At 38.3% G+C, this 13,045-nt stretch overlaps 1 protein-coding gene across 1 annotated transcript in view; it reads right to left on the bottom strand.

The window, feature by feature from the left end:
* LOC111337935 (uncharacterized) overlaps positions 1-13,045 on the bottom strand; it is a 42,618-nt gene that overhangs the window by 1,019 nt on the left and 28,554 nt on the right. Inside the window, 14 exon segments of the mRNA XM_088753403.1 lie at positions 375-497; positions 616-665; positions 1,078-1,132; positions 1,418-1,504; positions 1,790-1,831; positions 2,369-2,495; positions 3,987-4,072; positions 4,720-4,786; positions 4,879-4,945; positions 7,065-7,218; positions 8,111-8,213; positions 8,375-8,478; positions 11,298-11,415; positions 12,022-12,065. Of these exon segments, the coding sequence (XP_088609529.1) occupies positions 375-497; positions 616-665; positions 1,078-1,132; positions 1,418-1,504; positions 1,790-1,831; positions 2,369-2,495; positions 3,987-4,072; positions 4,720-4,786; positions 4,879-4,945; positions 7,065-7,218; positions 8,111-8,213; positions 8,375-8,478; positions 11,298-11,415; positions 12,022-12,065 (1,227 nt within the window).

Consider the following 13,045-nt stretch of genomic DNA (forward strand, 5'->3'; position numbering starts at 1 on the left):
CCCAGAAGTGCAGCGGCGTTTGGAGTGGGGAAAGACGAGTAAGATCCTTGTAAGATGAATTAAACTGTGCATGAAGAGTCTAATGCTGGAAAAATTATAATCACATGATTAACGATGGTGACTGCCGAACAGCATACTCGACGCTTTCTCTGACATTTTGAATGTTGTAATATTTGCTTAATGCTAGCATTCGCCCCCATAGCTTTAGGTGTTATCATTTACTGTCTGCCGCATTTCCACGTCACTATGATTAAACTTGGATTGAACACTTAGCCCCATATTTTTTTCCTTTTCAAATGTTTTAACTTAATTAATCGCTTTTTTTACACGTAAAATTCATTGAACAGCCAGTGTTTCTTGCTATGTTACCTTACCATGGGGCAGTTTAAAGAAGACATTTTGTTTTCTTCTCCTGTCACACTCAGTCTATTCCTCTCATGGAAGGTTCGTTTCACTTGGAACGAATTGTCAGTACCGTCGTGATTGTCGTTAGTAGGCTAAAAGGCAACGACGGTTTTATAAATTTAGTCCGTTGGTTCTAGAACTCTTTATCGATTATGTTATTGATAAATCATAATATTAAAGATATAACTTCAACAAACACGGAACACCAACCTGGACTTGAACTACTCTGGCTGAGCTCTTGCGTTTGAAGGAAAGTGTCCCTACAACAAGTTCAAATTAGTCCACACTTAGACACAAGATTGTAAAGACGATTGAATAAATTAATTATTGGCTTCAGTCCAGTTGTTTTGAGGGAATTATTTTTTTGGGCTACATTACAGTAAACGAGAACATTAAGTGATAAGTATGAACAGCTGATTATGTGACATTGTTCGACAAATCACGGATAAAAAGTCGTCACTGTAAAATAAATATAATTTTTGGTGAAAGGAAATCCTGAGAGAACGCCCTAAATTTTACCTTTTGTTTTCTTTTGAGGCTTCTTTTTCTAAGTGCCTGTAGTAGCGATCACCTTTTCGATATCTACTTATTTTTGCTGAAACATATAATATTTATTGGCAATTTATTTATAACAATCAATATTCACTCATTTTGTTAAGAGGGCAATCTTACCTTTGAGTTTATCAAAATTGCTGAAGTTCGAGGTTTTCCTGCTTTCAGAGTCTGACTGCTGAAAAAGAAATGACATAGTTGGGATACTTATAACCAACCATCACTACTTGACCAAAGAACTAAGAATCCTAATAATCCTAAGAATCTGCGGTGTATTGGTCTCCGCCTATTCTCTCCTCACTTCGTTATTGAAAAGCCATAATTCTGTCAAAATCGAGTTAAGTTTTGGTCGCGATAAAATTGAAATAACTTTATTCCCTTGCAACATTCTTGTGAACGCTTTTCAGTTCTCACAAAGGTTCAGATAATTTCATTGAGTTACTACATTGTAAATTCTTACCGAGAGTGAGAAGGACGCATTATACTGAGACAGGTTCTCCTTTGTGAGGGAATGTTTCTCTTTCTGTCGGCGAAAAGCTTGGCGGACCTGAAAGATGTATATGTTTAGAATAAATCATTACTTCTTTCATTACGTGTCATTTATTTGTGAAGCTTTCGTGGCATAGAAACTAAAACGCTTTGGTCTATTCAATCTTTCAACAAAGTTGAAGGGCGATTTCTTCGACAAACGATCGTGTCTGCGTTACGTGTTACCCAAAAAGTGCCATATACTTCTGGCTATATGAGATATTTGTTTTTGTTATTAAAATTAGTATAGGTATCGGCTCCTCTGCTCACATCATGGATACTGACTTTGAACTCAGTCACATACCTCACTGTTAAAAACACAGTGCAGCAAGAAAATCAGTAAGCCCTGAGGAAAAAAGTTGGATGACGTTAGGTAGCTGTATAATATCAAAGAATTTACCAAGGCGCGAAGGACGTTTTAAGAATACGACAGAAGTGCGAAAGTTGCACGAGCTAGAGGTGACTGCCTCAGACACACTTTCCTTTGAGCCTATTTCATTCCTGATGTTCAGAGCGTATTGACTCAAGAGGCCTGTTAAAGTATCAGTTGACAACTAAGAAATTAAGACACTGGACTTTGGGAGTAGCCCTAAAAAAAATTCAGCCAACCATTTATCAGTACCTTTACCAAGCCCAACCCTCAATATCTGAGTCGAAATCTCCCTTTCTAACTGATTAATTTCATTAGGTACTAGTGGTGAGATTTTCATGTTGCATTAGGATGGCAGCCTTTAGCTGATAGGTTTTTCTTTCAAATCACATGGATAATCTAGTGATATAGAAGGTAGATGTTAATGACCTCTATGAATCCAGTGGCTTTTATCACATTTTTTAGATTCAAAGGTAACAAGACTTCACAACTCGACAATTGTAATACACTCACCTGAAATCCATTGACGATAGCAAATGCATAACTGAAAACCTTGGTGCCATCGTTCAAAGCAAAGAGTCCAAGAATCCAGCCTACACCAAGAAGGGGCATCAGCACAAACAGTCCCTTGATTCCAGCTCTGGGAAAGCAACATGATTCACACGAAGAAAAATGATCGGCCTCAGTGACGTGGTAATATATACATCTTACTAAACGTTTTGTTGCATAGTATCGCTGAATATTTTTACGAGTTGTGCCGTATTTTAAGTAACTTCATTTAACCACATATCGCATATGAGCGATAGCTCGTTTAAATGCAAATGTAACATAAAAATTTACATAATTTACATGTTTAAATAATGAGTAATAAATAAGAAATAAAAATTAATCATCTGGGATGAACAATTGCTATTAAAGTAATCAATAATTTAATAAAAGGGAATTTCGGTGATTAGACTATTTATTTACAAAACATACAGTTGCAGTCATACAATGAGGACAACTATGTGTGTTGCAAATTTTTCCTAAATATAGAAAGGGACTCCGACATCCTTATTTACAAATAACGAGTAAAAATACGCAGCGAAACTACACAACAAAACGTCCAATAAGTTATTTATTATCCAACACGCCAAATTGTTATTTCAATGCCGGCGAATTTCGCGGATACTTATTTACGGGGAGTGTGTGACAGAAGTATGCGAAGAGGAACGGATTGGCGCGTTGTCGCGTTGCTGTTTCTACTTTCTTCAACAAATGAAGAAATTTCCTGGTCGTCAAGCTGTTTTTCTTTGCTCGATTCATCTCATAAAGTTGGATTTATATTTGCCAGCCATTCCGACTCTTCGTTGTCAGAAATATGATTCTAATTGTCGGCCATTTTTTTTTCGTAACTTCAATCCAGTTCTTCGCTTGCGCTATGCGAGAAAACCTGTCTAACCGGTTCTCTGGAGTACAAAAACCCCGTGATATTTGTACTCGTCTATGGCGTTATTTGTACTCTACGGAGTGTAGTTCGATAATAAATATATCTTATTAGACGTTTTGTTGTGTAGTATCGCTGAGTATTTTTACGAGTTGTGCCGTATTTTGACGAGCCCGTAGGGCGAGTCAAAATACAAATAACGAGTAAAAATACTCAGCGATACTACACAACAAAACATCTAATAAGTTATTTATTATCCAACACGCCAAATTGTTATTTCAGATTTCAGTGCTGGCGAATTTCGCGGATATTTATTTACGGTGAGTGCGTGACAGAAGTATGCGAAGCGGAACGGAATTGGCGCGTTCTCGAGTTGTTGTTTCTATTTTCTTCAATAAATGAAGAAATTTCCTGGTCGTCTAGCTGTTTTTCTTCGCTCGATTCATCAAGTAAACTTGGATCTATATTTGCCAGCCATTCCGACTCTTCGTCGTCAGAAATATGATTCAAATTGTCCGCCATTTTTGTTTTCGTTACTTGAATCCAATTCTTCGCTTTCGCGATGCGAGAAAACCTGTTTAACCGGCACTCTGGAGTAGAAATACCGCGTGATATTTGTACTCGTCTATGGCGTTATTTGTACTCTACGGACTGTGGTTGGATAATAAAGCAACCTATTTTTTCTCTGTGTTAATAAATACTTACTTTATATCGGCGTGGCCGGAGCTTTTCACAGCGGACACAGAAGAGACAACAGTTTTGATCACCATTATTAAGACGAAGGTATTGACCTAGAAAAGAGAAAAAGCTAAACTTTCCTTTGTTACATAAATATTCAGGTTTTCCCGCACGGCGTTTTCGGATTAATAAAGATCAATTCAGGTTAATGAAGTGTGAAAATAAAATGAAAAGCATAGTGGACCGAAGCCTGTGAGCGAACTCATGCAATCTAAGTTAAATGAACGGATGAAATGAACGTTTGTAAGAAACTTCTTGTAGACTTACAACATACCTTGCTTATCCACTCTAGCCTCGTTATTACAAACGTATGTGGAATTGTAGGAAAAGTTTGACCTTATAGTATCATAGCTTGATCGCTATAAAATGAATTATTTGTCTATCGTAACTGTTATAAATCTTTCAGGCATGATTTTTCAGGATGCAGGCTAAATTATCTAGAATTTTTGCAACCTCTCCCCTCGCTAAAAGTACAGAGACGAGGAAGATGATACTCAGTTCCATGTTGGTTTCCTGTACTACAACAAAAGATAAGAAACAGGAAAAGAAGCAGAGAGTACCGACCGGGAACGTGGAATGCCGGGTAAGGTACAGTCAACATCTATGCAAGGGGATCATGTTTCTTATTTATGCAGTTACTAAGACTACGTTGAAGTCAATGTGAATCAACTAATAATATCCATGATAATATCAAACTTACCGCAATTATAGCAACAACAGGTCCAGCAAAGGCCCAGATGGTTCCATCCCCAATGGAGAGCCAACAGCTGTGAAGACAAAAAGAAAATGAAACATCGTGTGTGCAATCGATTTCCCATATCATGATATGGGGAAGAAGAAAATAAGAAGAAATACTTACATTTCGCTGCTACCATAACTGTTTGGCTTGATAGTAAATGTGATGGCAACTGGAAGCACAGAGAAACCTAACCCAAAACAATGGAGAAGAGAGTAATGAATAACAATATTGTGATAATTATGATAACAATAATAATAAGAAACAGTTGTATAATAATAATGATAACAATCTGCATGATATTCCACGCATGCACGCAAGGTTTCTCGCTTCGTGACAGTATATCGACCTCCACCGTCCAAGAAAAATGGCTTTACATTAAAAAAGGTTTTTCACAGAATTCTCTGCGTTGTTAGAGGAGTTGACTGTTACATCCCGTCAATTCCATCTTTGGGGTGATCTCAACTTTCACCTCGATGACAATTCAATGCAAACACTAAACAATTCTACGAACTTCCTTCTTCAAGAAAATTTGCCTGCCGCAATTGTAATCGCTTGTTGTTAGTACGTCTCACATGAAACGCCCTTTCAAGTTCGTTGATAGTATGTTCAGCGCGGTGAAGTCCTCTCTAACTTTAAAGACACACGACTTCTTCGAATCTAAAATCATTGATATCAGACGTTCTCTCTCTCAACAACCTTCCTCTTGGCTCAAATGTGTGACTAATGTATCGTGCTCTACCTCTTTCAGTCAGTTTGATCACGTCTCTCCGATTGGTCTTAAGACTATCATTCAGTCATCAAAAATTAAAGTTATGTCCTCGTTCGATCCATTCCTACTTGGTTGTTAAAGGACTGTATTGATGTTCTGTTGCCAATCTCACTGATACCATAAACGCGTCGTTGGATCAGAGCATTTTCCCCTCTTTCTTCAAGAAGTCATTATTTTGCTCTCTGATGGGGATGTCTTTGCCAATTATCGGCCCATCTCCGATCTGTCGTTTCTCCCTGAGGCATTAGAGAGAATAGTGGTCTTCCAGATTGAGGGATATCTCACCACCAATGGCTTATTTGCTAAAATCCAATCAGCATACAGAAAGCACCACAGTACTGAAACTGCCCTTCTACGAGTTGTTAATGATATACGTCAGGTCATTGGCAACAAAAGCGAAACTGTTCAAGTGTTGTTAGACTTATCCGCGGCTTTCAGTTGACACAATAGACCACGCTATCCTTTTCGATGGGCTTCGGTATCGCTATGGTTTTTGCGAAATGGTTCTACGTTGTATGGAATCATACCTTAGAGACCGTCCTCAATGCATTGCTCTTGATAAGATTCTTTCTCGACCAAGATATCTGTCCTGTGGCGTCCCGCGAGGGTCGGTCCTTGGACCGCTGTTATTCTCACTGTATATCGCCCCTCTTGAAAATATCATCTCCGCACATGGTTTCGACGCAATGATATATGCTGACAACACCCAGCTCTGCATTTTTATGTGTAAAGGGAACCGCGTCGTTGACTTAGAAAATCTCAGCTTGTGTTTGGATGATAACATGAGGGGGAATTTATGCAATGTGGTTAAATGTAATCCGTCAAAGACTGATTGCAAAGACATTTTTCTTCGCGTGTTTTTCCTGCTGAACTGATTGCTTCGATTAAAGTCGCTAATCATTACGTTCATCCTGAAGTCACGCTTGATTCTCACCTCACCTTTGTTCCCCACGTGGACGACACCTGTCGCGCTCTTTCGCGCTCGTTTCATTCTATTGGCAGAATCAGAAGATATCTTTCGCGAGCGGATATTGAGCTCATAGTCCATGCCTTCGTTTTATCGAAATTGGATTATCGTAATAGTTTGCTCTGTGGAATTCCCTCCCGTAAAATTGAGAAACCTCAGAGACTGTAGAATACCGCGGTAAGATTAACTGTGTGCATGAAGAAGACTGATCACATTAATGAACTGTTACATCATTACACTCCTTGTCGTTCTCTTCCTTTCAGTGATTCCAACCTTCTAGTCATCCCTAAAACTACTACAGTTACTTACAGAGACAGATCTTTCGCGGCAATGTCTCTGAGGTTGTGGAATCAACTACCTCTTGCCACTAGACAAACTAACTCTGTTGATAGCTTTAAAAGGGTGTTGAAAACGTACCTGTTTCGTGAGAGCTTTTTCTTTTAGTTGTAATAAGCATCGAGACACTTGTATGTAAAATGCGTTTTTAAGAACTTTAATTATTATTACTACCATTAATATCATACATTTAACACGCTGATACAAGCTGAAACTAATACGAAGTCTACTTACCCCATCCAAACACATAATAGTAAGCTATCTTGATATTCTCTGTTCTGAATACTTGTACAACTTTCAGGTACAAATGTAAGCCTTCCACAAGCATCCAGGTGAACGCAGTCAGGAAGAAGTAGTGCATTGACACCGCAACTACTTTACACAGTACCTAGAATAGGAGACAGACAAATAACCATTAGTTCCTTAGTTAACAAATTAAGGTGGCTAATAAAAGCTGGATAGACTTTCTCACAACTTCAAGATTCCTTATTCGGGGCTGGTCCTCGCTACCGGGTGAGTTTCAGCCAATTAAATCAAGCTGTCTCAAATTATGACGCATTTTAATTTTAATCTATTATGTTTGTTTTTCCCGGAATAAATTTTCAACATTTTCTTAACTATTGCGCTGAATTTGAAACTATTTCTTCCTGTCAATGAGAAGCTTCGGTGTAACGAAATAAAGGTATTTTATATAGTAATATTTAAAGGACGCGAGTTTGAAGTAAAGTTTGTTTTTCTCGGAAACAGCTCCAAAGAATTGTTTCCAAAACAAAAACTCTGCGTTGGATACAAAATATATGCAATATATGACTAAATTTTTTGCATAGAAGCAATGGAAGTGTGATGCCAGGGATGGGCCGAGAAATATTCCCCCCTCCCTCTTTTATGTTCAGTTTTATGTCGGGTGCGAGTTTGAAGTTGACAGCTGTTGTCTTTTACTTAATAAGGGCGTCTTCGTTAATTTGAATGACGAGCGGGAAATTGGACCAATAGTAACGCTAATATATGAAAAATGATCTAAACGAGCGTAAACGATATTATTAGAAGAACAGAAGGAAAGGATAGCCGCTGTCATTTTCAAGAGTGTAACGGAAAACCGATACAAGGAAAGTTGTGACATTTCCTTATCGCCACACTTACATCGCGTCAATATCCGAAAAAAATACTTTTCTTAACTGTTGCATACATGTGTATGTTGTATTTCACATAGATTTCTTCTTGGAAAGATTTTTATGAAGCAATTTCCAAGATAACTACAATAATGAATAGAATCGTCTTACCGGACTGGACGTTTCATCTATTCCAGCCAAAAAGAGGACGTTAGCGAGGAGAAGTGACACCACGAGGTTTGTATGAATTTTGTGTCGTTCCGATGACAAGGATCTGAAACGAAGGAAATAAAGAAAAATAAGTAGGTGCTTGGATAGGAGGGCAATTTCATCGAGGTCAGTTACTGTTTTAGGGGGAGAACCTTCTAAAAGAAGTATTAGAAACCCCCAAGTCCTCGCTGTACTAATAAATCGTCCTAACAAAGGGTCACTCACTCGACACTCAGGAATACAATAATGGTGATGATCAAGGCTCCCGTCGAGACTCCACAGCCTACATAGGTTATGATGCTTAGAGCGAGGTGATCCTCTTTGGAAAGCTGAAAATTAGAGCATATCAAGTCAAAGGATTATGCAGAAATGGCATTGATAATTTCGAAAACAGTTATTATTAACTGTGCCTCATTCAGCCAGAACAAAAAGAGACTTGGGATACAGAAAAATAGTCCCATAAAGGATAATGAAATAAATCGTTTTTAAAACTTGATATGATACAACAACTTGTAATCGGGAGCACCTGTTGAAAAATTAAAATCGAAAATAGGCTATGTACATGAACAAGTTTTTCATTAACTAAGCCTTTATATAAAAAAAATATATATATAAAATAAAAAAAACCAATATATATATATATATATTATTTAGTATGATTACCCAAATGAGAATGGCGTCATATTCCGCTATAATCACCTCCGGCGAGGTGATTATAGCGGAGGACAAATTTTAAAAATGGCCGCCTCGCGCTTTGTCGATGTGTCTGAAGGGGAAATTAATTTAATGAAAGAAAATGCCATTCCGAGGAATACCAAACACGCCACAAAGTTTGGAATGACACTCTTCAAAGGTAAGGTGTTGACATAAATATGTCAACTGAATACATATATCCTATTAGACGTTTTGTTGTGAAGTATCGCTGAGTATTTTTACGAGTTGTGCTGTATTTTGACGAGCCCGTAGGGCTCGTCAAAATACAAATAACGAGTAAAAATACTCAGCGATACTACACAACAAAACGTCTAATAAGTTATTTATTATCCAACACGCCAAATTGTTCTTTCAAATTTCAGTGCGGGCGAATTTCGCGGATATTTATTTACAGGGAGTGTGACAGAAGTATGCGAAGCGGAACACAATTGGCGCGTTGTCGAGTTGCTGTTTATATTTTCTTCAATAAATGAAGAAATTTCCTGGTTGTCTGGCTGTTTTTCTTCGCTCGATTCATCAAGTAAACTTGAATCTATATTTTCCAGCCATTTCCAGCCTCTTCAGAAATATGATTCAAATTGTCCGCCATTTTTTCTTTTTGCAACTTCAATTCAATTCTTTGCTTGCGCGATGCGAGAAAACCTGTTTAACCGGTACTCTGGAGTACAAATACCGCGTGATATTTGTACTCGTCTATAGCATTATTTTTACTCTACGGACTGTATTTGGATAATAATCACCAATATTCACTTCGCCTTCGGCGAATAATTGTTAAATATAAAGGAAATATCATCGTAAGTCACTAAATCCAGAATTTTCACAGATAACTTTTATTTTGTCCTCGGCTTGCTCTTAATCAACTTTGTTCTTTTATAAATAATGGTAATAGGATCGAGTGGAGTCCAACTCGGTCTATAATCATACACCACTGATCACAAAATAGCACGACCACGAAGGGCGAGTCTGATTTGTTAATCAAAAAATGGCAATCATTGGTCATATGATTTCTGAAAAAAAAAAAACCATTTATTTGAGGAAACAACTCCGGTACAGACATCGTCTAAAGTAAAAATTTCCTCTATTTTGGAAATTCCACAGTTTTTCAGGGTAATTGGCTATTGCTATGGTTATTGTAATCCATTCTGTAATTAGTAAATGTAGCCGGGTGAATTCAGTTTGATTGGCTGCTTTTGCTGTCTTATTACAGGTGTCCGATTACAGCAAACCGCCCAATTACTGCTAACAACTCCACAGAAGTGAAAACAAAGAAGTGAATTAGTCACTGACATCAGTCTACAGCCCCTTAATGTTAATTTTAAAATACACCATTTCTAATCATAGAGAGAAGCTCAACTGTTATAGTTAGCTCATTGTTGCCTAAATGAGAAATCAATCCGGCTCAGTTATTTTAACTGAACAGCGAGAGGTTCAGCAAGGTATCAGGCGGTATGCGCACTGGGATTGCGATGCATAGTGGATGTAAAATTTTCAAGATGGCGGCGAACACTTGGTAAGTTGGTGAGTTTCGGCAAGCATTTTCGACCTAAAACAGAATGTATCTCTTTCGTTTTTTTTTGCCGAAATGTCTCTTTCAACTTCCCAACAGCTAAAAAACATGGTTTTTGGGTTCAAACGAAAAACGCTCTTTTGTTTCTAATAGCCCATTTTATCTACGCTATTTTACTGTGAAATTGACACCGTTTCTTAAAAGCTTAGAATTTCTTACCTCTATTAGTTTGAGTGATAAAAAAGGTGTGAAAGGCTTCTTTGATCTTTGTTGTAACCCTGTCTATAAATGCTCCCCAACGCTCCCCAGTGCATCTTCAGATATAACCGTTTGAGCATGGTTAACTTTTAGGTAAATATGGCGATCAAAGACAACAAACGGCCTTACGCCGGCGTTCGTCACCGTCCGAAGATAGCTTTGAAATATACTATCAAATCTTCAATTGAAAACAAAACATACTGGACTATTATAATCGAAAAAACACCTTTCTAAACGAAGTAAAAGGATCATCGCTAAAATTTCTCACCTCTCTCGATTTCCACGTTCACTTATGGACAAATACAAGCCCTATGTATCCAACAAGAAGCATCGAGAGCCGCAGTTTGGCCAGAAAATTCACGCAAATTGACTTTTCTGCTGAATTTTTCCAGAAAAGGCCAGAGACAGTTGATTCCATTACGCATTCAATCAGCTAGCCCTGAAGAGATGTTTACCCGACGGCGTCTGCATGCAAAAAACTTAGATTTCAAATTTCACCCATGAATCAGCGCGATCCCAGTGCGCACACCGCCTGGCAAGGTTTGAAGAATGTCTGGGCTACGTTTCCAATTAGCAGTACTTCCGAATGACTATATACTCAAACAACGCACCTTTTCACACAGTTCACGAAAAAATTCATGCAGTATGAATAGAATTGTTCTTACATACCTCCACTTTTGTGTGTTGCATGAGAACCGCGAAACTGGTAAAATGTTCGGTTTGGCAAACGGTACTCGAGGAGTTTGAACGTGACTCTAACTCTTTGACGCCATTCGTCGACCAGAAACTAGGAGAAAAAAGCGTTAGTGAAGATGACAGTTTTTTTTTTGCAAGAACCAAATAGCTCACCACGCTAGTATTCATTTTTGTCTATAAAAACTTAACCGACTTATTGAAAGGTATAGTTATTTCCCCGTGGTGAAATGCTAATTTATCATTAATGGCCTCCGTATACTTCGCGCAGCTTAACGCACTGAAGAAGTCACTTCAGTCTCGCTAAGAGAAACAACACAGAAGACAACTGTTACGGGTTTTATGTCCACAGGTTGCATTGATGGTGGGAGGTATCTTTTATCCCACTGGTCAGGTATCGCCCGCCTTAAGCCGGGCAACTCCCGCTCAGAAAGGCGTTGGCTCACCATTGTCTTCCTGCTTCAGAGGGTGCCTGGATAGACGGCATGGAAAATATAGTTAGAGCCTGTCTAGCCTTTTTCCTGTCTATTTTGGTGAGACAGTACAAGTCAAGCTGCCAAAACTTTCAAAAGTTTTACTTGACAACGGTATACGACAATACAGCTGGAAACAACTGGTAACAGTGAGGAGCAAGAACATTAACATCGCTCTACGAAAAGAAGAGCTGTTTTCCATGAGCATTGTAAAAGGACAAATTTACCTTTCATCCCAAAAAGAGCACCACCTTGGACGGCCTTCGGCGGACTAAACAAAATAGACAAGAACTGAGGCTTTTAAAAGACATCGTTTAACGAGTATCTTTAGGAATTGCGCAGGTCAAGAAAACAAAGTATTTCTTCGTAAAAATGGAAATAACTTTCAAATCTATTGCATTGAAATTGATATTGAAACGTTTTCTACCTGTGGGAAGAGATAACACTATAGTAGTCAGACATTTGTGGAAGATACTTGATGCACACGAATGCGTCTATGACAGTGACAGGTGCTCCGCGGTACTCCGGGGTGCTCACCTTTGTTACAAGTAGATAAAGTTAAACCTTCGGAGTACGTACCTACAGTGGCAGGGATGAAGGTCAGATTGTTTACGTTACTGGCAACCTCGACCTCTCTCACCCTATGTGGTCAATACTTCTTCTTCCGTCACTTTCTTTCGTAAACTTTATCAGATATGTAAACACATCCAAGCAATTTTACGCACCCGTAATGTCTAGGGGCCCTCTGTCCAAGGTATTTGTTGGAGAGATATCCGATATCATGAACAGCTCCTTAATGTACGTTTTTAAAAACAAACTTAAAACTTTTCTTTTTAAAAAAGCGTTTTTCTAATTTTACAACTGTGTCACTCTTGTTAAGCGCTTTTGAACTTTGAGGAAACTAGCGCTATATAAATACTTTATAATTATTATTATTATTGTTATTATTATTATTATTATTATTATTATTATTATCGCAGAGAAATCAACTGAATGCTACATTCTAATCAGGCAGCACAGGGCGAAAACCGTAACCTGTGAGCCATGGAGTAAAAAATAAATGTACATTAACTAATCCTAAAAAGCTTTTCCGTTGTGTCAACGGTCCTCCTTCTAACAGGAACTTAAACTGCCACCTTGAAAGTCAGGGCAAAATTCAGCGTGCCCGAGAGCACTGCCCTCTGCATCTTTCGCAGTACGTCTGTGCTTCTGCCTCCCACCAGCTCGCGCATCATGACATCCAGCTCCCGT

The sequence above is a fragment of the Stylophora pistillata genome, chromosome 3 (assembly GCF_964205215.1).
Source record: "Stylophora pistillata chromosome 3, jaStyPist1.2, whole genome shotgun sequence".
NCBI lineage: Eukaryota > Metazoa > Cnidaria > Anthozoa > Scleractinia > Pocilloporidae > Stylophora > Stylophora pistillata.